Raw genomic sequence first — 27,839 nt, 5'->3', positions numbered from 1 at the left:
TATTTTTAAAAAAAGTGTCTCCAGACTTTTTTTTTTTTTTGCAGTGAAATATTTTAGTTCCTTCATATAGAGACATATTACACAATGTTAACAACCATGAAAAACAATACAAAATGCCCTCAATATAACAAGTAGAAAAATATAACTAGTATATATGGCAATTGTGAATCTAATACTGTACAGAGTAGTTTATGGATTTTACAAATAAATTATAGTTTAAATGCCCTTTTAAAATTCTTTTCTTACCCCTAGATGTACATCAGAACTTACAATAGGAAGGGTCCCGAGCCTAGCTTATGGCCAGTCAGTGCCAGTCAAATGTTCTGCCGACAAGCTCGAAGAATTTTTTATTTGGCTCGTGAAAGTATTCGTGCAGTTTACTGAGGAGTTTGGGGTCGACTTGGGGGTGCGCCCGGCCTTTGGACTCGTGTAAGCAGCGGTCCCGGCCACCATCCCGCAGGCAGTAAAAGCCCTTGGTTTTGTTAAAGTAAAAGTTGGAGGCGTTGATCTGCGGCGACAGCTTCAGGAACCTCTCGACCTTCTGGATCTCGGGGAAGGGGTCCCTGATGAGACGGTCTCCGTCCACTATGTGGACGTGGCGCAGCGGGAAGAAGCGTAGCCAGTTCTGCATGTGCACGTGGTAGAGGCTGCGGTTGAGCGCCTTGTAGTCCACGTTGAGCCGGCCGTCGCGCACCAGGAACTCCTCGATGGACGGGTAGGGCTTGCGCTTCTGCACGTGGTTGTAGAACACTTGGGTGTAGTCGGAGAGCACGCGCTCCGACGGGTCCCGCAGGATGAGCAGCAGCCGGATGGCCGGGTTCATGTCGCGGACGCGCGCAGGCACTTTGGGCGACGTGAAGTACGCGGGGGTCTTCTCCACGGTGAGCTGGTGCGGGTAGGAGAAGGGCATCTGGCTGAGGTACCAGCCCAGGCCCTGGCTGTAGTGCTCCTCCCAGTCGAAGAAGTGCACCTCGTTCTCGGCGGCCGCCACGTCGGGGTGCAGGCTGAGCATCTCCAGCAGCGCGCGCGTGCCGCCCTTGCGCACCCCGATGATGATGGTCTGGGGCAGCTGCTGCGCCGAGCCGTTGGCGGCCACGCCTGCTGGGACCTCGTCCTGCAGCGCCTGCGGGCCCGGCTCGGCCGCGGCTCCGGCTCCGGCTTCGGGCGCTGCGGGGCGGGAAGGCACCGGCTGGAGCTGGAGAACCAGCAGCACCGCGCCCAGGAGCAGCGCGGCCACGCCGGACACCATGGTGGCTTCACTGGGCTGCACGCCGCCGCTGGCTCATGAAGCGCTGCTGCAGGCAAGGCCTCCTGATCAGTGACACATGGAGGTCATAGGTCGCCAATTACTAGAAGACAAAGGGGGAAAACATTAACCCCAGGAAAATACAGGGCTTAAAAGAGTTGACAGCTCTGGTCTTGGGGACCGCGGTCCCCTCCCTGAGGCTCTCTCAGTGTCTTTATCCTATAAAGGAGGAGGTGGCAAACATTTTCTGTACTGACTGGAGAGTAAAATGTTCAGGGCTCTGTGGAGCACTTTCTGTGGCAATGCCGAGTATGCTGTTTTACCCTGAAGCAGCCATAGCCAATACAAAGGAATGGGTGTGGTGGTGTTCCCCATAAAACTTTATTTATGGACACTGGAATCTGAACTCCATGCAATTATCATGCATTACTAAATATTTTTTCTTTTAATTTTTTTTTCAATAGTTCATTTGTTTAGCTTTCTGCACAAAAACAGAAGCAGATATGGCCTGCAGCCATCGCTTGCCAACCTCTGCTACAAAGGGAAGGGTTAGGAAGGTCTTCTGGACCTCAGGAAACATCAGTGAAATATCCTTCACCTGCCAGCCCTGAGAGAGAGGCAGGTGACACAGAAGCAGACATTGTTCCAGCCCAGTATCAGCCACCAGCGGCTCCTGATCTCACAGGGAAGATGAATCTGTATCGAAGACTGAATGGTTGGTACCACTTCTTGACTCCTCCCTGCATCCAGTGGCCCTTGCTATGGCCTCAGTGTGGGGTGACTGTGATTCCCAGCCACTTGATTTGGGTTTGGCCAATGGCATGTGGGAAGAAATGACAATGTACCAGTGCCCAGCCTAGGCCTTAAGAGGCTTTGTGTCTTTCTACTTGCCCTCTTGTACTTTCTCCATCACCACGAAAAGATGTGCCCTAGCCAGTTGCTGGTCCCAGGAGGAGGACGGACCCACCATACAGCACAGCCATCCCGACTCGTGAGGGAGAATGCATCACTGTGGTGTTAAGCCATTGAGTTTTGGGTGGTTTGCATTGCTGCACAAATTGGGCAAAGGTTAATTGATAAAACCCGAGTACAGGCATCAGCGCAGTATGTGTGAATGCTCAGAGTTCAGGCAGGCTACTACCAGGGCATATGTTCATTCATTTCAACAGCTGGGGATGGCTTCCTAGTAGAGAAACTGTTTGAAGTGGGTGGGCCTAGAGGGTTAATCAGGTGAGCTTACTAAAAGGAGCAAAACACCTTCACATGTGCAAAGCTGTGCTATTTCTAAGTGGTCTCAGCACCTGCTCAGTCAATGGTCACTGTCCCCCTACAGTGTAAGGGAAGAAGGCAGGACAGGGTGACGTCCTGCCTAAGGACACAAAATTTAGTCCATTTCAAAATGTATGACCCAAATTGAAAACTAAATGCAGAGTTCTCTTTCCTCAAACTGCCTCTTTTACATTTCTTGTTACTCATCTGAGGTTTATCACATTCAGGTGTTCAGTCCCTCCAGGATGCAGGCCTTGCTGGGTGAGAGGGCATGAGGTTCCCAAAGACAGCCAACGCATGGCTCATGTTTCTGAGAGCTAATAAGCAACATCCGTGTTGGTCATTTTCCAGAAAAAGGGGACTGGAAGCTGTCTTTTAGTAATCTCAGTCTAAACACAGCCAGGGATGTGTAGAAATGCAACTGTCTCGGGGACTGGGGGATTTACAGCATCAGTAAAAATGTTCTCCAGCAAGAGGGCCCATCATCTTCCTTATGCCAGGTTTAAAATTCAGTTATTTAGTTTAAAACTTTGCCTAGAATGTATAAACAAAGAACAACATCCAGGGCTTCCACTTTTATGATCAAACCAATTGATTTACCTCCCTCCCTCAGGTATTGACTTTATTAGCCACTTTGAAAAATGTGTCTTAAAGAACAAGCAATTAAAAAACTGGAAATCCTTAGAAAACCACAGAACACTGGACAAGGGACTTGCAAAATCAGCTGATGAAACTATTTAGGAAAAAATGAAAGGAAAATAATTTTTTAAGGAGAGAGGGCCAAGCAAGATGAGCTCCAACATTGGTTCTATTGATGGAATGAGCACAGTTTAATGGGTCTTTTCCTTACTCAGCTGGATAAGCTGGATGTCTCCATCAAATTTCATTTCCTTAATAGCTACCCTCGAGAGTCGACCAGCTGGCCCAGTTGTGCCTGCCTCTTACATATTTGGTGTGTGCATGCATGTATGTGTTTGTGTGTGTACATGTGTACGTGCACATGTGCAGAGGATGGGGTGGGTGAAGTGAAGGAGAGAGTAAATGCTCCACTGTACTCCTTGTTGTAAGAATTGCTACCCTGTCTTATGGGTCTGTATTCAGACTGAGGAATCCATGATGGATCCCAGTCCTTCAACACCTAAGGGAAAGTCAGAGGCCACATCTGAAATTCATATTGTCTGATTATTCATGCTTTTTCTACTTCATTATAAGGCACTTGTTCAAGTACAGTACACATCTGAGATTTTTATCTTAAAGGGGAATTACCAACAGACAGAAGAATAGAAGCTAAGGATAGTTTTCCTTTGCAAAAATCAAACAAAAAACTGGGCGGGTAGTAGTTTAAAAGGTCATTTCTGTTTTATTATGTTCTAAACATGTATTTATATATGTCTCAATCTTACTACATTCCACAAATCTTTGAGGTATATGGAAATAAAGCTGAAGTTTCATATACACACATGCAATATGCAGATATACATATATATGTTATATATTATATATAGAGAGAGCATATATGATATTTATGGAGAGAAAAAGACAGAAGAGTTGAAATAGATGTGCTATATGTAAAGATAATACATGTATATAGCACATACATGTACAGAACTTCAGCTAAATTATATATAAGCACAGACATATGGACATCTAAGTGAACATATATCACACACAAGGTGGCCATTGGGAGCCGGCTTCCTCCGTTGCAGTTTGATCATTTGAACTCACTGGCATAGCCAGAATTTCTGGGCCTTTTAGTAACACCCTCAGAGAAGAAAAGATTCCCAAGCTCAAGTGAACCTGCAAGACAGGAGATCTGAGTCACACTGATCTTGACAATGGAATTATGAATATCAGAGCATAAGAGAGTCACAGAGTCCCTGCCTCTCATTTCATAGTTGAGGGCGCCCTGAGATGATATGCCCAGGTCACACAGAAAGGCCAGGACGAGAACACCCGGTCCCTGAATTCCAGTCTGTTCTCTGCTCTGCTTGCTGTTTCCCTAGTGTGTGGTCTTAACAGAAAATAGTGGCAATGGTTTCAGAATCCTGAAGACAAAAAGGCCTTAAAACCTCTACCCAGCAAGGACAAACCCTGGCCACCTACTCCAGAATCAGTGGAGATACAGGACAGGATCAAACTTATTTGTTTGTTCTACGATGCAGAAGAGACCAAAGGAAGTTCATGGGCTATGGAGGCAGGAATCCTGAGAAGTCAAAACTATTCACCAAAGTGATTTACCCTCTCAGGTGTAAAAGGGTAATAATACCACCCACCTCAAATGGTCCTTGGAGACAGAAATGAGGTCATGTATCAGAGGGCGCTGTGTGATAGAAATACGCTGTGAGCCACACACACACTTTTGTTCCTTTCCAAACAAATATTTGGATCTACTGAATTCAAGCTACATAGCTAACATTTATCTAAGTTATGAGATGAATTCCCATTTTTATGAAGACCTTCCCCCTTGGTAATGCCAAACACAGCCCCTTACCCACAGCTGTTAGGTGGCAGAGGAGCTGCGTAAATAAAAGCATAACACAGAGTTTTACTACATTCTTAGTAAAATTCAGGTCTTCAGAGGCAATCAACAGGTTCTCATGAAGATAACATAACCCCTCCCAAAGGTGATAGTAACCACTGTCTGGTTATATCTCTGACACTCAGTCATATCTTGCCCTATAACAAATCATGTGTTATTATTATTTTATTATAAATGTTCAAAGGACCCACATGTGCACTTTTAAATTTTCCAGGAGCCATATTGAGAAAAGAAATACCTTATGTAACCCAATATATCCCAAATGTTATCTCCAACACACAATCCATAATTAGGGAATGAGTGTTTGAAATCCAGTGTGTATCCATTTACTGTCACAACACATCTCAAGGCCACGTGTGGCTGGTGGCAACTGGAGTGGACCGCACAGAGAAGAAGGGCACAGGGCAGAGCTGAATCCTTAAGCTGAAGTCTCTGAAAGTGTAAGAAGTGCTCTCTTAGTAGTAAGATCTCTCATTCCAGTCACAAAAAGCAGCTTTCCAAACAAGAGAAGGAATAGGAAAGCACGTTTGAACTTGTAGGCTGCACAAGATACACTGACCGTTCTCCCTGCAGAAGTAAACGATGTGGAACACATGGAACCTTCTAGAAGCATGGATCCTTGAGCTGCCAGGGGCCCGGACAAAATGCTCAACGGCACTGGAGCCCCAGCCATATGCCTGCCACAAGCAATGGTGGCAGGGCCCTTGGGAGACCCTTGTTAATGAGCAGATGACGCTAGGCTGGCCACTTTGTCCAGGCCCCTGACGTGCTCACTCCAAGTCCTCAAGGGAACTGCTGTCATTACCTGAAAGCGAGGAGCAGAGAATTAACTGGTTTACCCAGAAAGTTAAAGGCCAAACTGGGATTCAAATTCCATGTGAGCCGGCAAAGCCAGGGAGGGAGCTTGCTGCTCCTTCTGCCCCTTGGCAAGACCTGGAGTCGGGGGGCAAGTAGTTCCTGGGCCCCGGGGTGACTCTCTGTTCCTGTTGCTCAGTTACACCTAGCACTGATTTTTTGATGAGGGCTGGGCTTTCCTGTAAGGCCCCAGACTTGCTAGGATGAGCGAAATGAACCCTCTCCTTCCTTTTGCAGATGAGCGTAAAGGTCCCAGAGAGATCCGTCCCCCTCTGCATACTCCCCTTTATCAGGGAGGCTGTTTTCTTGAGTCTGCTGAGATAAACCAAGCCCTGAGTTTCAAGAATTCCAAAGACACAAGTCTTCCCCAACAGCAACGCTAGGCTTCCTTGGACCCCACTGTGAAGATGTTGACCACATGCCAGGCACGGTAGCACAAGGGAGAGCCCAGGGGATTTTCCAGATGGAGGTTCCCTTGCACTTGGAATTAACTCCCAATTCCTTTCCGGGCCCCAGGAGGCTGCTAGGACAGGACCCACCTGCCCCTCTGGCCTCAATCTGCTCTGTCTCACTGAGCTTTCTGGTCCCTTGAACACACTGAGCTCCTGCCAGCCCTGGGCCTTGGAACTTGCCACTCCCTCTTTCCAGGACCCTGGGCCCCAGGCTTTCTGGGGCTGTCTCTTTCTTGTCATTCAGATTTTACATCAAACACTGGCTTTCCCTGCAACACCCACTCTCTTCCCCCCGTCATCTGTCTTATAGTCCTCACACACTATCCAAAAATGTATTTGCCTGTTTACAGTCCGCCTCCCCACTGAACAGGGTCAACTCCAGAGCATCCTTATCGATGTCCCGCTCCTGCCTGCTGCAGCCCCCAGGGCCTGGCATGACTTCTCTGCACAGTAGGCTCTGGAGATCCTGTTTGCTGAAGGAACGTGTCGAATGTAATGGGAAGTTCAGGTGAAAGGCCGAAGGTATCAAGAATCCCTTTTAGTTCAGTGGGAAGAGAAACTTAACAGTTTGTCTGTCTATGAAAAGGATTGTGTCAAAAGGTAGTGGGTTTTTTATTGCCAGAGAGTCAGGCAGAAAACAGCTGTTAGAGGGCGGACTCCAATCTTGAATGGTGATTGGAAAAGATCACTTGAGAGTCTAGAAAACAGTTTCATTAAAAAAGGAGAAACAGTGAAATAACCCTTTAAAAATATTTTAATTTTCTCCTTAAGTCTTCTTATTACATAATGTACATCATGACCTAGATTTCAAATGTGATTACCTCCAATATATTCCCTCAGTGCCCCTACTGGAACATATTCTTGGATAAAATGATATAGCGAGAATATTCCACAAGAGGTAAATCTGATGCATGAGGAACCGCGATGCCTGCGGCCCCTCTGTCGGCAGGGCACCTCCCCAGTCCCTCCACAGCAGACAGTGACCCAGGTGGCACAGACGAGGATCTCCTCTAGGATAAGAGGGAGGCTCAGAGCACTGGACCGCAAGTCATTTAAGAGATTTAAGGAATGGGCCAGAAAGGAAAAGATTCCTTATTGAGTACCCACTGCATTTCAGGAGGTCAGCACTCATGTGTAAATTATATCTTTGTATACTTGCAGCGATACTAAGAGGTGGTTATTCTCCTTCTATATTGCATTTTGTGAGCAATGAAAGGCAGTACACAGCAGGGGAAAAGCAAAGAAGCTTTTGCAGCCGGGCAGCTCCAGGCTAGAATTCTTACAGCTCTCCGACCTCAGCTCTCTGGGGTTCAAAGTGCCATTCTGCAAAATTGGCTACAACCTACTTTATATGGGTGCCACTGTGATTAAATAAGATACCCTGTGCCAAATATATAGGACAGTGCTTGGCATACAGTAGGCGTTCAACAAGTGTTAATGGCCTGTTTTTCTCCCCATGACAGATACAAAAACTGGCTAATAAGACTAAGTGACCTTCTCAAGGTCACAGACCAGGAAGTGTGAAAACTGACATTCCATGGGCCACCTCTGAAGCCCACTTTGAATGGGGATGCCTCCCCACGTGCAGTGGGGGGTGCACTCCAGATCCAGGGAGAGATAAGGTCCAAGAACATGATAAGAGAGCAGAAAGGAAGCCATCTACTATAGTGCTGTGCAGAAACTGCTGCTCTCTAAGTATCACAGGGTGTTGAGCAACTTAATTTTTCTGGAAGGTACTGAAATCTGAGTAAAAGGCAGTTTGAACAACAGAACTGCAATTTCTGTATCCAACCAAACTTTCAAGCATTCCGCAGCATAAGCCTTCTTGTTCATCTTTAGGAGTCAAAAATATCTTGTTTCACCTTTGCACAACTATTTTAGAGCGTGCTACAGAGGTGTCAAATTCCCACTCTTGGCGGGTCATCTTAGAAACCAAGAAAGAGGACATAGATTTAGCTTGGGCCTGTCGGTCTTTGAAAAGCTTAAGACTGGCATAAATATTTATTTTCTTGAAACTGCCTCCCCATGACACTCTTCAACAAGTGTTGACATGCCTTTTCTTTTGGATGTACTTATGATAATTGCTGTGAGGTAGGATGGAGGGGGGAAGGCTCAGGGTAGAAAAGTCCCAAGGTCAGTCCATAAAATGTCAAGTTTCCTTGCACCACATCTACTGTCTCAGAAAGGGAAGTGAAACTAGAGCTGTTTTCCCCTTGAAAAAGAAGAGAAGTCTTCAGAGGCTCCCTTGCATCCATGGCAATGCTGGGAGGTTCCATATTTACAGAAAGTCACCTGAATAATGAACGTAACTGTCCAGGATGGAAGGAAGGAGGTGCCTGGGCGAGCAGCGAGGGCAGCACAGTGAGGCAGGGATTTGTGGCCAGAGGATTTCACACACCGTGGTGTCTCTGGGCCTCCGAGAGCTCCATGGTGCAATGCGGACGGTTCCACAGGTAGTCTAAAGTCCACCCATACAACACTCTTCTCCAAATCAGATGAGAGATCAGGGCGGAAGGACCTGCACAGGGGGCTGGACAGTGGCTGCAGCTTCCTTCCTGGGAGCTCTGGCTTTCCTGTTAGATCGCCCAGCACAGGGCTTTGCAAACTCAGACGTGCACAACAGGCCCCTGGGAGATGTAGGTCAAAATGTATATTCTGATCCTAGACACCTGGGGAGAGGCCTGAGAGCTTGCGATTCTGACAAGCTCCTGGGGGAACTGGACTGACTGCCCAGCGTCACCCTTGGGCTAGCAAGGACTCGCGAGCTTGGAAGGTCTGTACCTACGCACATTCCGAATCTGATCGCCTTGACCTTGGGCTGGGGTGGCCAGTGTTCCTCTGATGTTTGTTTCTTACTGTTGTTCGGGCATTTTGTTTTGATTTTCAGGGTTGTAAACAATTGTGGTAGACAAAATAGAGAGGGAGCAGTCTGGCCACAGAGGTAGAATTACCAGTGGAAGGGAGATGCTGGAATTAACAGAGAATTTAGAGCCAAAAACCCCTCGCACAACTCTCGGCTCCATAATTTAAAATCCACAGACTAGCACTGAAACTTGAGGCGTAGATGGAACGCATGGCTCTATGTGCTGATTGCGAGAATGGAATAAAATAGTCCGTGTGGATGCTGAGGAGGTGGCCATAGAGCCTGGCCCCTGGCAAGCCCTCAAATCATGGTGACTATTTTTGTCTCTAAAAAAGAAGTCCGTGCAGTACATAAATGGGATCCAGGGATGATAATCAGTCAAACAAATTTGGACTGTGACACAAAGAAAGGATCCAAGCTCTGTTTGTGCAGGACCATTCAGGGGGCTCCTTCTAAGCGCCCCCTGTGTGAATGATGAGCAGCCAGGTGTGTGCAGCAGCCAGGCCCCAGGGAGGGAAGAGCAGGAGAAGCTGCTTCTAGACATGCTGGGTCTGCGTTGCCGTGCGCAGAAGGCAGCAGCGACCTAAATGAATCCCTCATTAGAGGCAGAAACGCACTGGCACAGGCAGCATGGCGGAGCTTTGTGACAGCAGGGCGGGTGGCTCTCTTTACTGGGTGCAGCTGAGTGGAAAAGGGGGCCGAGCTAGCACAGCAGTCAGGAGCAGCTGCCCCAGGGCACGTGGGTGTGCACGGCTTCCGTCCCTGCTCTGGGTGTGGCCCGACCTCCCGACAGGTGCTGTCTGACTGTGGGGGCCTCTCCAGCTGGGCCAGACAGTCATTATCAGCCCACAGGTGGTGAGCACCCATGCATCCCATGCATTTTCCCAGATATAGCCAGTGAAGACACCCAGAGCATCAGAAGCCGAAGGGCCATGTGGCATCACCTTGCCCTATTCCTACCTCCGCAGAAGGGGAAACTGAGGCAGGCAAAGAATGGGAACCCTAAAGTCAAGCATTCAGGGGCTGAACTGAATTGGAATCCAAGGTCTCCTGATTCCGACCCCATTGGGCCCCAAACACACGGAAATCTGTGCTTCTTTTGTGTTGGGACAGCAAACATTAGAACAGTTTGCTGCTAAAAATCCGTGTGTGCACACCCAAGTCAGTTCTTCCCCTACATGGGTAAAGGTGTAGAGGGGGCTGGTCTCATTTCTTTAGCCAACCTGTATGAACTGACTATGTATGTCCCCCCAGAAGTCCTATGTTGAAGCTCTCATCCCCACTGGGGCCTCGGGAGGCAATTATTCTCAGATGAGGTCATGAGTGGGGGGCAGGGTGCCGTGATGGGATTAGTATCCTTAAAAGGACAGGAAAAGCCCAGAGCTTCTCTGCCATGTGAGGAAGCAGCGAGAAGACACACTACCAGCCAGGAAGGGAGCTGTCGGCAGGGTCCGGACCTGTCGGCACCTCAGTCTTGGACTTCCCAGACACCACAGCTGTGAAAATAAATGCTGTGGTTTAAGCCCCCCAATCGATGCTACTTTGTCGTGGCTGCCCAAGCCGACCAACACACAGCCCGTAGAAGAAATAGTAAAGGAGTTTGCTTCCCATGTGTCTTTCCAGGGGTTGCACACAACTGTCTCCTGGATTCAAGCAAGTGACATCAGTGCAGAGCCAGCTGGCTGATGGGAAACGCAGCAGAGCAGCCATGCGCGGGGACTGTCTAAAGAGGCATCTGCTGTCAACTCCTCGGATGTCACTGCAGACGAGGCCCCCTGCAGTCTGATCTTTGGGCTTTTCAAGATACAGCTATGGATATTTCTGTGAAAACCCCTGATTTTTACAAATGTGATGAATGAGTATTAGTTGCCAAGTCAGGCGAAGGTGAGGGAAAACAAGAAGGTAGGTGGGCCAGTCTGTGAAGAGTGATGCCCAATGTCTGCTCTTGGTCCAGAGGGGATCTCAAGCTTCTACAGGGCACCTACAGTGTTTCTAAGGTTGCACTGAGCTCCTGGGGATGCAGAAATAACACAACTGCTGTTGGGAACAACTTGTAAAGTAGAAGACACACGTGGAAGGAAAGGGGTCCCCATGGTTAGTGTGAGCAAAGATCTGGACACAGCACGAGGGGGCCCAGGTGACAGAGACTGACCAGGCGCAGGAGCAGGTGGGCTGCGTGCGAGGACAGGGAGGGACAATCAAGGCTGCCTGGGGCATAATCTGGGAGGAGACGGGGGTGTGCCCAGCCAGAGGTCCTGAGGGGCGCTGATCACAGGTGGAGCCCGTGCAGGGGCAGGGCTGGGTGGGGTTGGTGACAGGAGTACAGGCTAAGGAAGACGGGGACATGTCTGAAGCCACATGAGCCAGCAGGTGCCGACTCGAGGGGCTTCGGGCTCCAGCTTTAGGCAGTCGCAGAGGGGAAGGACCCGCAGCAATGGATGGAGCGTAAGGTTCTGGGCTTGAATCCGAGCAACATCACTTACGGGCTCCAGGCTGGAGCAACTTAATGGAAAGTCTTGGAAACTTGTGCGCAGGTTTGGCCTAAGAGCTTGTTTTCCTCTTTCCTTTTGATGTGCATGTTCTTGGTTGAACACAACCATTGGACCTGTTGTGGGTATTATTTTGAAGCGGATACAAACACCGGCTCACTATGTTGCACATCTGAATCTAATATAAGAGTGTATGGCAGTTATATCTGAATAAAAATAAATAAGCTTTTCATTTCTACAAAACAATATTAAAAATAAAAACAGACATTTAAGTGAGCACTTGGCAATGGACACACACTGTGGAACATGCCAGGATTGTAGTAGAAACAAAAACATGGCTGCAAGAAGCTGAGGTGAACAGCCATGGAAAGAGAGCAACGTCCATATTTTGATTTCATATTGTCCATATTTTATTCTTTACTGAATTAAATTGTTCACATGCACACACATACACACATTACTGGGATTTCTATCTATTCCTTACTTGAAAAAATTTAAAAACACCATTCAAGTTGAATATTGCTTTATTCTGAAGCTTTGGGTTCTATAAAATGAATTCGTATTTCATTTGCCTGTGACTCAAGCTTTAGTTTATCTATAACGAATTTGCCTCAAACAGGGAATTCCTATCTTATTATCTCTCATCTTGAAGTCTTTGAATGCCATTTAATCTATCCAGAGAAACACCACTCAGATCTTGCCCTTGACACAACTTTCTCCTTGATTTCTCGTTAGAATTTCAGTATCTTCAGATTAAATACAATACTATGCATGTTAAGTCATTGCCAGCCTGACTGATCATTTATTCTGAATGCTGATGCAAAACAATTTATATTTTATACTCTTAGTATTTATTTATTGTTTCTTAGGTAAAGTATTTGAAACAAACTGGCGCCAGGGGGAGACGCTCAGGCATCGTCAAGATGAATTATAAGAGCTCCGAGTGGGAGGCCGGCGGCAAGGTGTGGATTTGAATCCCGTCTCCATCCCTTTCTCCCTCTGGGTGACTGAGAGCAAGTTACATGATCTCTGTGCCTCATTTTCTCACCTGAACTGTAGGGATGGTAGCAGTACCAACTTCAGAGGATTGTCATGCAGATTAAAGGAGATATGACTACATGAAGTGCTAAGAGAAGGAGCTGGCAGATAGAAACCCTCATCAAATGTCACCATTATCACTGTCAAAAATCCTCCTTCCATTGTTGTTCTGATAAAGGTTCTATTCAGGTCATTCGTATCCCTAACACAAATCATTTCAGGCACAGAAAATGCATCTCCACAGTTTTCTTTGCTTGAAATGGGACACACACAAGAAAGAGCAGCGTGCCGACCTGGGGAGTCAGGAGCCAGGTACAGTTCCGAGTTCTACCCTGACTTCTGTGTGACCTTGGCCAAGCTGCAGAAATGCCCTCGGCCTGTTTACAAAGGGAAATGACTGGCTTATAAATTCTAGGATCATCCGCATTCTTACATCCATCTAAAATGTGAGGACTAGAGAATTAAGAAACCGACTTGTCATGGCAAGATACTAGTATCTAAAATTCCAGACAAAATAATTACTGTTAAAAGTAAGACACGTGGTTTCATCACTAGTGCTGACACGCATCTAACATTTCATAGGTTAAAGGCAGTGATGTAGATTAAACATCTAAGGCCTTTTTGATACGAAGAAAGAGCACAGCTTCTAGCAGGAAAAGCCGGTTTCCTCTGGTGGGGTCTCCAAACCTCACGTGCTGCTCTGGTTCAGTTTGGATCGTATTCAGCCTTCATTCAATGAATATTAATTGAACATAGGGCCTGATTAAGAAGTGGATCAGCCACATTAGGGAACAACCTATAAAGGATGCTTCACCATCACTGGAACAAAACGAGCTGAAGAAAACAGCATTATATGAGAAGTCTCTCAGTGATGATAAAATATATAATTAGGAAAAAACCTTTCAGCCTGGAGTCAGGGCAGAGGGGCTGCATGTATGGGATAAGATTTCCCTTTGCCCAACCCCAAAGGGTCAGCTTAATGACCTGCTCGGCCGGATGGCTTTCGCTTGCCCGAGGATTGTAGGCTGGGGAGTGCGCTGAATTGCTTGGGACAAAGGAGGAGGGCAGAGGGCTGCCACCAGGGCACAGATTCTTGGTCCTTCCCACCCATAACGCTTGGCCTCTCTGTCAATAAAGAATGACACAACCTTGAAGAGTATGAGGACATGAAGAAACCAAGTTATCAGCCTGCCTTGAGTACCTGCAATTCAGAGTCAAGACCCCAACAGACTTGCTGCATGCCAGGCACTGGGGAACATAAGACAGAGTCGGCCTCCTGTCCCTTCCCTCAAACACCACAGGTACATGCAGGGTGCAGTGCGGGGGGTGGGGGGCAAAGATAAGGGAGGAGGCACAAAAAATCTGGTGATGTGAGGGGCTGATGACAAGCTGTTTATTAGCAGGGCAGCAGAAAAGGAATCAACGCACGTCACATGTAACATCATGGGTCACAGTCATGTGTCATGAGCTAAGAAGAATTCTGACAGGGCTACACTTAGAAAGACTTTGTTTTGTGCTTCAAAGTCAAAGAAGAAAACCGATGTGGGAATAAATTATCATGTCCCATAACTGCATTGTTTCCTCGAAGAACAAGAAAGAAAAAGCACAGGTGTGTGGGGAGGACGTGAAGGGCTAACGGGAGTCTGCATGTGATTTGCCACCCCGCTTTGTCCTCTGCAGCAGCAGCTGCATTGGATGGGACTAAGCAAGGGCTCACTGCTGTGGTTACCCCATTCCAGTTCCTCCTGAAAGGAACCTGCTGCATAAAACCTACGTGCGTGTATGCATGTGTGTTTGTGTATGTATGTGTGCATGTGTGTATGTGTGTGACACAGATCAAGGCCATCGATGAAGCTAACACATGCCTTGAGGTGCTGCAATCTGTCAGCCCATATGATGCATTTATGGTGGCAAGTTTCCAGTGGTGTCAGAAGAATAAAACTGCCTGCGTCCCCGTTGCTTTTCAACTTGGACAGCCACCTTCACTCCCCACCAGCTGGCATGAACCTGCAGGCCGGCTTTGGTCTCCATGCTGGTCCCAAACCTAAACCTCATTAGTGTCCAACCTGCCATGGAAAAGGAGCAGGTCCACCAAGGAGCAGCGGTTTCAGAGTAAATGAGGCTTGGAAGGTCACGCTGAGACTGAGGGTTTGCCTTTCCATAATTTTTCCTCAAATGGTCAGAGTCGTAGGGAGAAAGACCATTTAATAATGTGAGGCACTGAATAGGATTTCAGGAGATTTCTTTTCATTGTTATCCTCCTTCCCTCAGACACTAGCCAGGTAAGTGGCCTTGGCTCAGGCCGCAGACCCCAGGCGTCCTGTGTCAGGCCCTCTTCCAGCACTGTCCCGGGTACAGGAAGGAGATGGACCCCTCAGCCCCTGCGAGCCCGCTGTGTGGGGGGAAAGCGGGATGTGGGAACAGATACTCCCAACCCAACGGCTTGGATGTGGCTATGGGATTGACACTCTTTTAGCAACGGAAAGGAAGCCAAGAAGGTGAACTGTGGGACATGCTTCGCAGAAAAGACCCCTGGAGGAACATTTAGAAATCTAGTGAGGATGAAACCCAGCTTCAAGGCTTTTAACTCAAGTCCAGCCTTATGTGTATCAATAGGAACACAGAGAAATAAAGGGACTGGTGTGGAAGATCAAAGTGAGTGTGTTCAGATCTAAGTGGGTTTAAATCTGGTTTGGTTATTTGCCCATGGCAGAGCTACTTTGCTCTCTGGTCCTCGGTTTCCCCATCTGAAGAAAGGGAAAGCTTCTCCTATGCTCTTGAGTGGCTATCAGAATTCAGTGAGATATTACAGAAATAATCAAAACCTGACACAAGGTAGGTAGACCTTCAGACACAGGAGCTCAATAAAAGCTCAGTCAATAGTGGCTTGATGGTATTAGCCTGAAGAGAAAAATGGAAGGACGATAGTAGCAATAATTCAGGTTTTATAACAACTAGTCTGCTTAAGTCATTGTCACAGCAACAGTCCAAAAATTGACAAGTAAGAAAAAAGCATTCTTCAGCGTTAAGTGGAAAATCTTCCTGTATAGGTAGCTATTCAGAGGGAGATGGATGACAAAGAGAAAAGCAGAATTAAAAGCATAAAGTGGCTCCTAGTGTGATGTTTTTAAAGGACAACTATTACGAGATAATTAGCCTTTGTGCCGTCTTTAGCAAAGGACCATAAAGCACTATTCAAGTAAGACATGGCAGCAGGTGACGGCAATTCTGAACACACGGGCTTGCTGGACGCAGCAGCGCCTGGTAGCTTGGGCACTGGAAGCCTAGCAAATGGCTCCACGCCGACCCCGAGCCCTTCTGCTGCTCCGGCTAGAGTCTGTGCGGCAAAGGAGGAGCAGCTGGGGTCAGAAGCAGGCAAAGGCCGGCTGCACCTGTGAGACTGAAAGAGTAAAGGTGTCCCTGGCCCAGGGCCTCGAGATTGGAAGGCTAAGGTCCCTACGGCTGCGATGAGAGTCCCGGAAAGGACACAGCGCACGGTGGCAGCCACTCAACAGAGATGTCACTTTAATTCCTATGTGGGGCGACCAAGGACAGCTGCCCCTCTGAGCTCGGGAAATCATTGGCCTTCTCTCAGACGGGAATTTCGATTTATAACACTAGTGTGTTCATGTCCATCTCTCATGGCCTGACTCTGGCCCACACCTCACCACAGAAATCCACATTTCAGTGGCAGTGGAAGTTTAGGGGCAGCGATCTGTCCTGCTCTCCAGGGGGAGGCATTGCCTGAGGGTGCAGCTGAGCCAAGGAGCAATTATGACACTGTCACCTGTGTGGTAAGGAAGACTCAAAAAGCGGGGTGTTGCTCAGGCCCTGCTAGGGAAAGGGAGACACTCCGTCTCAGCACCACCTTCCTTTGTCTGCTTGTCCCACATGGGTTGGTGGCAGGACTCTGCCCACTCAAGTCCATCAGAGACCTAGAAAGACAGAACACCTGCTGCCTTGAATGGTGTGGGTCGCCGTGCCCGAGGGAGAGAGAAAATGGACAAAGCACGAGCTGGCTCTTAAAACTCTGGGCCAGGTGTGACTCCCCCTTTCCTCTTTCTCTGCACGTGGCCGTGCTGACTTCAAATAGGAAGGTACAACCCTCTCATGCGTCCAGGAGAGGCCCACGTGCCGCCACATGCATGATTTATCACGGATGGGGAAGAGGGAACCACATGTGCCAAGTGGAATGTCCACACCCCATATGTATCTGGGGGAGCACTGAATGGTGGTACTGTGGTCAGAACATAAGGTGTGTGCCCAAAACAGAGAATGGCGGGGGATGACACTTCAGAGATCCCGTGCATGCCGCACTGCAGGACTGCAATTTCATCCCTTCTATTATTAGAAAAAACAAAACAGCAAAACAAAGCTAGCTTTTGATCACCCACTATGTGCATGAAACACTATGTAGGAATCACCAAATTTAGCCCTGGAAACTCTAAGAAACAGATGTTAATGGGGGTCTTAGTTTTTTCTCTCTACAATTATTTCTTGGGTGCCAACTCTCTGCCAAGCATTGGGTTCAGTTTGATACAAGTTTGGGCTCTAGATGACAACCCTCTCCTCCTACCACTTAATCTACTGAAACAGATTAAATATTAAATAAACTGGTGTGTCAAAATGCTTAATTAAAAATCATGAAGAATGGGTGAGGTTTAGGGAGATTATTACCTTGCCCAAGGGGAAGCTTTGATGCAGCCACGTGGCCGGGCCAGGAGGACTTCCTGCATTTAAGAATCTTGCACTGAAATGCTAATACTGTAAATAATGGGGATCCATGGACATTCTGCACCAGGGGTGAGGACAAGGACCTGGTCACATTTTGCAATGTTTTCTCGGGCTCAGGGAGACACTGACAGAGAAAAACTGCAGATGGCAAACGGTTATAAAAGTTACAGATCTACAGAGGAAAAAAGGTGAAACTAGAATACAGAATTTGTATTTCAGCTGAAAACAGTAGTGAAAGACACGTTCTAAAGCTGAGAAGGATCAATGTCCAATTGCTAGGGGCGCACACGAGTCTAATAGCTGCTCAAAGGCAAGAGGGACCAATTCAGGGTCACCCCACTTGATCAATTGTCCTCTTCCACTGTTGCAAATGTCTGTGTGGCTCAGTTTCCTCTTCTGTAATTTGGCCTTTGGGCATGTGACCAAGTTTTCGGCTAATGGGACCTACAGGGGTACATTCCACAGGCTTTCAAGGAATTTTTCCTTCCCCAGTTAAAAGAAGAGAGTCCCCCAGCCTTGTCCTCTTCCTACATTAGAGCGCAGCGGTGACGCAGGCCTCCCGGGGACATCACGCCCCGCACCACCTGCAGTCAGATCGGCCAGAAGGAAGGGGCAGACTGCAAGGTGCTGGGAGGCTAGATCTCTAGTGACACCCTTGATGTGTACCTTTCAAACAAAACCCGATTTACCAACAAGGAAAGCTAATGATCACTACTATGTGCCACATTAGAGGCACTCATTCCACAGCAGGCTCTCAAATGGGTGTTTTATGTGTGTTATAAAATGTGATCCTCACAGTAAAAGCTCATGGGACAGTATATAATTCCATTTAATAATTCCATTTAATAGGGTCACGAAGGTTCAGAAAAACAAAACCATTTCCCCAATGTCAAAGCCTCAAATAACACACTCCCTTCTGGAGCAGGCCTCGAGTCACCAGGAAAGCCAAACCGCCCTGGCCCCAGGAAGCCCCCGCCTGGCAGGCAGCTGAGGAGGGTGGACGCCTCCCAGCCCCGCCAGGAGCAGCGGAGTCCACGGGGCTGAGAGACAGGCTCCGGGGCCAGGAGGGAGGCAACCATGTGGCAGCAGCATCAGGGCAGAAGAGACACCACCTTCCATCTCTCCTGAATAAAAGCTGATGTCTAATGAACGGAAATTCAAAACCAAACCACGGGAAATGCAGCCTTGCAGTCAGAGGAGCACCACGTGGCTGGTCCCTCCACAAGATGGCACTCGGGTCACCTTGCCTTCAGTTTTATCTGGGATTTTGAGCTTTTCCTGAAGAGGGAAAGGCCCGAGCTACTGTATTTATATCATACTCTGTATTCTTCCCAGTTTCATCATTACAGCTTTTGTGCCCTACCCTCAAGGTCACGGCATTAAGTCAGGGTCCTGAGAAGCCCTGGAAAGGGAAAGGGAGGCATTTACTACAGTGACTGCATCAGAATTTCATCCGCGACTCCTGAGGGCTGCTCTGTTACGACTGTCACCCGACTTCCATGTCCCTCGAATCCTCCATCCGCGTCAATCATTTTCCTGTCCTGTCTTGTCTTCCTGGTTCTCTCTCTCCCTTCCTTCCTCTCTCTGTGCCCCCCTAACAGCTTCCATAAAAGCTCCTTTATACTGTTGATTCAAATCTGTTGGCCCATAAAATGAAATAAAGAAGCAAAGGGCAAAGACTCAGCCACTCCCCATGAATACGATGCCTGAGATGCAGCCCGTGGTCTCTGCAATGTGACATGGAGTCTGCATACTAGAGGCCTCACTGCTTCGCTAGCTTTTACTGACAAAAATTCTTTTTCTCTTTTTAATGTTGACCATGAGCCAGGCACTGTGTAAATGCTTGACATAAACTGGTTTTGGTCCATTTCCTTTGGCTTAATGTGCATGAAGTAATCCTGTGCTGTCATCTTAATTATGCCCATTTTGCAGTTACAGAGAATGAGGTTTTCCATGAGCGATAACTCTCACCTGCTGTGCACGGTCAAGAAGTAGCTGAGTGGATTACAACCAGGTCTCTCTGACCACTTTCAGCCTGCATGATAATCGTGTTGCTGTTCTTCCTGCTTTCTGGTCTACACTCCACATAAACACACTGCTAATCAGCAGCTCAGCATAAATGAGGAGTTAGTAATATATGCAAAACAAATTGATTATTTAGACATGACCAAGAGCTCACTATCGAAGAAAGCATAAAACTACTCTTTGGAAAGTCCACAGGTAACAGAAGTCTTGTTAATTTTGTTCCCTGGCAGGTTATTACCTGAAATGGCAACACATTTTCACAGCCATCCTTAGAACAATGTGCTCTAGTGGTCTTAGGGGAGGAGAACTGGGACTCAGTTTGTAACCTGAGGTTATCTACCTGGGAGGGACCAGTGTGAAAGGGCCTCTATTGGTTTTATGAGCTTTGGATTAATCTGATGAGGGAGTGATGGCAGGTGTGAGTTTTCATTCTGTGTACTAAGTGGAGCCCGAGCCCGTGTGAGCCTGGTCTTTGCAAGTTCAGCCCTACGGGCATGGGCTCTGAGCAATATTCCTGTTGAATAAGGTGTCTACCTTGGGGGCCTCTTGGGGTTGGAATGCCTTCTTCCAAAGGGTGCTGGGAAAATCTGGTGAATGCCTTCATAACAGGGGAAAAAATCCGTTCAGTTATTAGATGGGCTGAGAACTCTCGTTTGGTTCACAGTCCATTTGCTTCTTTTAGCAAACAAACAAGTTTACCTCGGTTTGAGCTGTTGCTTAGCTCAGCCGAGAAAACAACCCTTCCTTTTCTCCTTGGACCACACCCTGGCTCCGTCTTCTCACCTTCAAGATTACTGTACTCTCCCTTCTCTAACTTCTTAGGGTTCTAGAGCATTCACCGAAGTAATTGCTTAGAACTGTCAGCACAAGCATGGGGAGTTTAGTAAAATACAGGATTTCCAGTTAAATTTAAATTTCATGAAAACAATTAATAGTTTTTAAATATTTAGTATCGGAGATACATCTATAGTAAAACATTGTATGTTGTTTATCTGAAATTCAGCTTTAACTGGGTGTCCTGTATTTTATTTGTTAAATCTGGCAACTCTGTTTTCTTGAGCATTATCCTAAGCATTTTATACTGGCAAGATCCTTTAATCCTTGCTATAATGTTGAAAAAACTGAGGCCTAGGAAAACTGTCTCTCTCTCAGGATGATACAATCAGTAAGAACATCGGAAATTCAAACAGATGAGATTTACAAGCCACGCTCTTTCCAACACAAAAATAACTCCAAACTCAAATCCCAGAAATCTGTAATGGACACCTTCTCCCTCTTCCCTGCCCAGGATGCTGGGGAAAACCTAGTTTAAGGTATAATATAAGTAAAGTGTAAGTAAGTCTTCTGGAGGACGTGCCCAGCCTCCTTTCACTCCATGCCACTCAAGTTTTTATTTTCTGAGGCACAGTTAGGCAAACATGCCTCTTCATTTCAGCTGCACCTGCAGCCACCTTTCTCCCACTGTACGTTAACTGCTGATACAGGACTCTGATTTACTCTCCCAAACTACAGAGTAAAGACATTTACACAAAACAACTGACTGCAAGTGTATCTAATCTGCAGGAACTTGGGGGGAAATTCTACAAGACACAACAAAAGGCATCTCAGAAAGTGCTGAAATGGTTATTCTTGAAGAATAAAAGGAGATGTGAATGTTTGAAATCTAAATGTATTTCTTTGCTTAAAGAAAACATGGGCACCTCAGGCCTCCAGGGATTTCACAATGTAAGCCATCTATCTGCTCATGGCCAGTGGAGAATCTCGGCCACGGGGTCTGCCCCCTTCCTTGAGAGGCTCTAAGAAGAGTTGCTTTACTTGCAGACCTCAGTTTCCTTAAATATGAAATGAAGATGTTAAGAGCTCCTCATCTCCCGTGAAGGGCTGGGACAGGAGAAAAAACACAAAGTGGGTATCATGGCACTACATGAAAGTAAGAAGTATTGTTTTCATTCTTTTGTCTTTTTCATTTTCTTCCCATTCTTTTTAATCATTTTCATTCTTTTCATGCCAGAGTGCTTTCGCATGGCCAGGATCTACGCAGCAGAGGGTTTGTGTTAATGTGTCAGTTCTGCGCCTGGGCTGACACATTGGGGTCCCCTGAACTGGACAAATGAGTACTCAGTGAGGGCTTGAGGGCTGCACAGACTTTGACCATGTTTCAGCATCCCTCTTGGCCTTTTTCTTCATGCCGCCCTCTTTTAATATTTCTTCTCCATGAAGCCTTGCCTAATGTCCCCAGACAGAAATGTGGACTCTTGTTTTCTTTTTGAGCAACTACTTGGAACCAGACACACTGTTCTAAAAACCTGGGGAGAAACAAACGCACTCCTCCAGCTGCCTGATGACACAAGGATGCAAGTTCTGATGGGGAGTGAGATATAGGAAGCAGGTGAGCCAGGGAAGGAACACGTTGCCAGGTAAACATCACTGCTACACCACGCTTGGGGAGAAAGAACGGCAATGAAAGAAATATACAGGGTGCTCAGAGGTGGTGCTCCCAAGCAAAGGACTGCGACACAGGCAGAGGCCCAAACAAACATCGCCTTATATGTAAAAACTTGCTGATTTATCTGACTGCCATCCTAAATGGCGGCTTTCTCAAAAACAAAAACTATTTTTTACTTTCTGCACAACTGCCCAGGCAACCACAGTCAGCAGCAATGCCTGGGGCAGATTTGGGAGAGGGTTTATCAGAGATTCAAAGGGCTTAAGTGTATTTCATTAAATGTATTTTTTACATTTTAAAATTTATAACATTTTCTGTTTTCTAGATACAAAATTATATTTTGCAACATACAAAATTTCCTTAGCAGGTAAAAAAAATGAAGGTTTCAAGGAGTGTTCACTGCTGATGGGGCCCAGGATTCAAGTAGGTTGAGAAACACAGACCTGAATGGTTCCTGGCACATGTCAGATGCTCGATTAAAAAGATGCTGAATGTATGAGCTCTGAGCATGAAACTTCAAGTTAAGAAAATCTTCCCACACTCATCTCTCACTTTAGTTACCTACTGTTTTATGATCTTTTATTAATGTCTTCCATGCTGGTCTATCATCTCCTCAAGGACTCGCCCTGGATTGGTTTTGTGAATGTATTCTAGCATCTAATCCAGTGCCTGGCCCATGATGGACACTCAATAAATTTACTCAATAGTCAAATTAAAATAAGAGTTATTAAAAATTAAAACAAAGTATAATGCATTAAAAATAAGACTATAGTCTGTTATCAGGAGTTTATCCACAGTAGCACTTCCCAGAACATAATTAAGGGCCCAAACTCCCACACCCAAAAATAGTTAATGCCAGGCAGTGACACTTGATTTTGACTATAATATCTAAGACTGAACTTGGAGATCCCTGTGTACCTCTATAAGGATTCACCCCAGGTCCCTTACATTTCATACAGCCTTCCTCTGATCCACTTTTATCCTTAGCACATCATTACCAGATACTGGGTAGATTTTACTTGTCTTTCTGGCTTTATCTGTGTCTGTCACTAGAAGATAAGAACAAGGGCAGGCATCCCCACCTGTTTTATTCTCTTTGTGTCACCTGTCAGTAGGACAACCCTTGGTACACAGCTGGAATTCAATAAACGTGTTAAAGGAATAAACATGAACCTTATAATCACATAGTAGGACAGGGAAAAGGAACACCACAGAGTCCATAAATGTGAAGGTTCACTCACTAGAATACTGTCTACTCTATGCTCCCGATACACCTGGGCCTCCACATTCTGGGTAACGGACTTTACTGAGTCTCATACTCCACCCAATTTCTTTTCTACCACTAGCAACCAGAGGCTATAAATCAGCAGCCAGTAGGAATGACAGTCCTACCAACAGAAACAGAAGTGTTTTGTTAGACCCCCATGGTATTATTTAAAAATACTAAATTAGTTGGTGGAACCTAAAAGTCGATAGATTTTACATAAAATTGTAAACTTGCAGCCTATCTTAAAAAATACATAATCAGATGTGACAAGAGGGGCCCTGAGGTCCCACTCGCACCCCCGGTGCTGGGTGCTGAGTCTGAGCTGCAGCGCCTCCCTTCCCCCGAGAAAGGCCCCAGACCTGTTTCACTGGGCTGTGACTTGCCTGACGCTGAAGGCATTTGCGTGTGCGACCTCTGCTGGAAGGCTACCAAAAAGCACTCAACATGGAGAAAAAAAGAAATGCTCCCTGAGATTTATTTCCATCGTGTTCAGGCTTTTCCTGGGAAGAATAATATATTCACTTTGGTAGAACTCTGGTCTGACAAACCATGGCCCAGTAAGCATTATTCCAATGCCCTGAAAGAGCTATGAGCTTAATTCCCTGCCGGTCGAGGACGCTGAGAATGCTTCATGCCAGAGACAGCCTGAAGATGAATCCTTAGAAGCTGGGCATCAGCTGGTTACAGTCCCTGCTAACTCGGAAAGAAGACCATGCGTTACCTCTAGGAACTGATGAGACGCTCAACAGCCAAGCTGGGAAAAAGAGAAGGAATGGTGGGAACCTGGTGCCCGAGAATGCGTCAGGATCACGTCAGGAACGGCACTCCTGGGACAAAGGAGAGGCTGCTGACGCCGCTGCGCTTATGACCCATGGTAATAAATAGACACTTAACCATCCTTGCACCTTTAGCCAGTCCCTCAAGATTCCAGGCACGAGGTGGTCTCACCCAGGGCCTGGAGACATGGACAAGGAGAAGGGGCCCATCTCACACTGAAAAGTCCTCCGTTCAGGGTGTACCCCATAGAAAGGAAGGGTGCTTAACTGCCGGGCACCTTCCAAAAATGCAAAAGTCCACACTCGATTAGGAGAATGTTTTAATCATGGGAGGGAGAGGATATTACAAGCAGTACAGTGGAGACGCATGAGAACAGACAGACCTGAACTCCAGTATGGAATCCTCTGTACCTTCAGAAAATTAATTAACTTTTCTCATCTGCTTATTCCAAATCATTAAAATAGAAATGATGCCATCTGCCTGGGCACAGCACAGGGTTGCTGTGAAGATTCAGTTCAATCATTCATTCACTTGTTTCAAAATTATTCATCGAGCATCATCTGTTAAGTGCCAGGCACTTAGGTCCTGGGGATAAACTATGAACACCGAAAATGCCACAGAGAGCCGGTGCTTTATGCTAATGACAGATTTAGACAAAGAAGACCCAGGTCATCTCCTAAACCTGATCGTGCATCACTTTTCCCCAGCTGACACACTCATCTCCAACTTTACTTATGATTAATCGGTATCAGAGCTCTTCCTCCAGACATATTTCTTCTTTAGGCATATAAAATGCATTGTGCTAAAAAGAAAAAAATCTCTAAAAAGTTTAATTCTGATCCTGAAAACATGAAACCAATTGTTCTGAGAAGAAGTGAGGCCACAAGGAAGATTTCTTGTGGAATAATCACAAGGAGTTACCACCTCCTCATTTAATGTTTAGCATAGGTAATTCACACAGACATACACAAACTGCAATTAAGATAGACTAAGTGAAATTTGCAGAAAGGGCAAATTAAGTAAACCTATCCACTTTTCACCAGTGTTTTAGAATTGCCAAAATGTCCTTTACATACATTTTCTCACTTCCTCATAATAATCCTTTCATCTTTATTTTGCAGATCAAGAATCCCAGGCTCAGAGAGAAAAATCATTTGCTTAGGACTCTGGGGCAAGACACTTGCTCCAAATCTAGCTTGCATTCTCCCCATTCCCCCACATTGGAAAAAGACAACTTTGCTAGGGAGCATTGGATAGCAAAGTTATCCAACAGATAACACTTTGGGAGGAGCGAAACTGGCGCGAGGTACGGCAAGGCCACCACCATTGTGAGGTTGAAGGAAGATTTTTATACCAAGTGATAAGGAATAGCCTAGGTCTTTTCCAATACCAACTGGAAAGTTACTGCATTTCTCATACAGCAGCTAGGAAGTTGCTACTGTCCACTTTGCTTTCCCTGGTCCAAGACTGTCTTGTGTCTTGGCACAACAGCCCCAGCTTAGAGGCATGTCCTGAAACGTGGTGGCTAAGCCTGACCCTGTGTACAGGATCAGTTCTGTCAACTAGCCAATGTATTTTACTGTTCTTTCCAAGCTCTAGCCTCAATGGAGTACATGACTCAGGACTCCCGGTAGGTATGTGCAGCCCAGGGTAGACACCCTCATCTAGGAGAGGCAGTGTGTACCCATCAAGCAATTTTACACCAGCCATATCCCTAGCCCCTTTCTTACCACCATGAAGACAGGGAAAGCTTCCACATTGCTTTTCTATTTAAAGAGCTCTCAGAGTTTTACAGAAAGGGAATTTCTTCTTTTAACAACAAAAGCACAAGCCCCAGCCATATTGTGGAGACCAAATAAAGGGTTCCTTAACATCTTCAAATGTGCCAAACACTGCTTCAGGCCATTGGACTGACAGCTTCCTGCCAGGGGTACCAACAAGAGTTCAGAGACCTGGGCTTTTTCCAATACTATTTGTGAGTTTAGGCATATACTGCTTTCTCACCAGTTTCCTAGTCAAAAAAAAAAACAAAACAAAACACACACACAGAAACCTCTCATCTTAAAGCTACAGCGCATTGTATACCAGGCAGCTTCAGCCCTGCAGCCCAGAGACCCAACTCAAGACGCCTCACTGAGGGAGCCTCACTCAGTAGTAATTAAGTGCTTCAATTTAAGAGTGCTTAGTCACCAAGTTGTCCCTGTCCAGCTCAGCTTAGAGTTGGAGGGACCTACTGAAGTCTGTAAACGCTCCTTTAGAGGTTGATCTTTCTCTGCCTAGTGCTGCTGAAAGCCTTATGTAATACAATGGTCCATTTCAGTACGTTATTTCTGCAATCCTATGGCAGGAAAAAAATTAATCTAACCTCTGGAAATAAGAGTAATATGAGGATTTGCAGCTGAAGCGTCATCTCCTGGAATTTCACTAGGTCAAGCTTATTCGAACAGCCCAATCGTCGTTACAAAGAAAGCAGAAAGCAGGAATAATTACGAACGTTAAAGGATAGGCTTTAGAAATTCAGGGAGGCAGAAGTTGGGTTATCTCCCGCTGTCTTTTTTTTTTTTTTTTTAAGCTGGAATTCCTGTAATTTAACCCTTGAGGGGAAGTTGGTAAGTGTAATTCAACAAAATAAGGTGAGATTTGGCTGCAAAGCGAGAACGCAGGAGTAGTAGGACCCAAAGGACTCTCCGTGCGCACGGGCTGCAGTCACAGAAGCTGACCAAGCAAGGGCGCCCAGACGCTAGGGGACTGGGCTGGCGATGGGCTTCCCCGCGAGCGCGTGCTGCGGGCTTCCGAGAGCTCTGGCTGACGGAGGAGGAAGGCACGCGGCTCGCTCCTCGATCCCTTGGCCGCACGTAGCGGCTGCTCCCTGCTAGAAAGGAACCGCTCCTGGGAGCGCAACGCGAAACAGTGGTTTGGACTCTCTTCCCAAGAACCCCCCACCCCCACCCCGCCCAAAATCATCTCGGTACAACTAGTGGATAAAAATAGCCGACGGATAACGCTTTGGGAGGAGCGAAACTCGCGCAAGGTACGGCAAGGCCACCACTGGTCCTGCAAAGTGGAGGGGGGCGGGGTGCAGGCCCCCTCCCGAGAAAGGAACCTGGGTGTGCAAAGAAGCACGGCCGCCGGCCGCTGGACGGGGTGAATGGAAGACCCAGCGCGCGGGCAAAGCACCCCGGGGCAAGCCCACTCTTCACGCCGCGCCCTGCATCTCGGCACCTGCTCCCACCAGCGTCACCAAGCCATCCCGGCTCTCGGGATCCGCTGGGGCCAGAAGGCGGAGCAGCTCGCGGCCCGTCGCCTCGCCAGGAGAGCGCACCTGGAGACGTCAGGCTCCGCCAGGGCGCTCCTGGTTCTGAGCGGGGGCTACGTGCTCCCACCGCGGGCTGGCGCCCTGCCTCCCCGCACCCTCATCTGCCACCACCCCGCAAGCGTTTGAAATAGAAATAGAAGAAGGGGAAAAAAATAGGCGAAAAGTAACGTGAAAAATCAGGATCCTGTGTACTTGGCATTCGGGAAAGGGGTTACTTACGGTCTGTCGCCTCAATGTTTCTCCCTCCCGAGCATCCCCACCCCTGGGAGATGCTCCATCTCTTCTGCACTCCAACCAGATCTAAAGGCAAATCGGACCAAGGTTCCCCGACCCTGGATGCTCTCTCGCCCGACTGACTTGCTGACTGCGTCTCTGCTCTAGATCCCAGCCGGACTGGTACCAGCTCGGCTGCGAGCTGCGCTCCCGCTGGTCGCACCGTCTTAGGGAGAAGCGATGGGCAGGAGCGAAGCTCCGAACTCTCCTAGGGGACCTAAAATCCAGCCCACCAAGTCAGAAACCCGGA

The 27,839-nt window shown here is 47.1% G+C and overlaps 1 protein-coding gene and 1 long non-coding RNA gene across 4 annotated transcripts in view; one reads left to right on the top strand and one right to left on the bottom strand.

Moving 5' to 3' along the window:
- Nucleotides 1–39: 39 nt before the first annotated feature.
- Nucleotides 40–27,839, bottom strand: part of HS3ST1 (heparan sulfate-glucosamine 3-sulfotransferase 1) — a 28,259-nt gene continuing 459 nt past the window's right edge. The window contains exon 2 of the mRNA XM_036990810.2: nt 40–1,349. Coding sequence (XP_036846705.2) covers nt 305–1,249 — 945 coding nt within the window. The 5' untranslated portion in view covers nt 1,250–1,349 and the 3' untranslated portion in view covers nt 40–304. The remainder of the gene's footprint in view (nt 1,350–27,839) is intronic.
- On the top strand, nt 1,164–16,471 carry LOC140849664 (uncharacterized). Of its 3 annotated transcripts, none has more exons than XR_012131818.1 (4): nt 1,164–1,301; nt 1,711–1,961; nt 10,848–12,675; nt 13,889–16,471. It is a non-coding gene; the product is annotated as an uncharacterized lncRNA (long non-coding RNA). The 3 variants fall into 3 exon arrangements; XR_012131817.1 differs by having other exon boundaries at nt 10,848–14,052; nt 14,152–16,471; XR_012131816.1 differs by having other exon boundaries at nt 10,848–16,471.

This window comes from Manis javanica, chromosome 5 (genome assembly GCF_040802235.1).
Source record: "Manis javanica isolate MJ-LG chromosome 5, MJ_LKY, whole genome shotgun sequence".
In the NCBI taxonomy this organism is placed as follows: Eukaryota; Metazoa; Chordata; class Mammalia; order Pholidota; family Manidae; genus Manis; species Manis javanica.
Note: the sequence above shows the minus strand (reverse complement) of the source record. Positions and strands in the feature narration are given on the sequence as shown.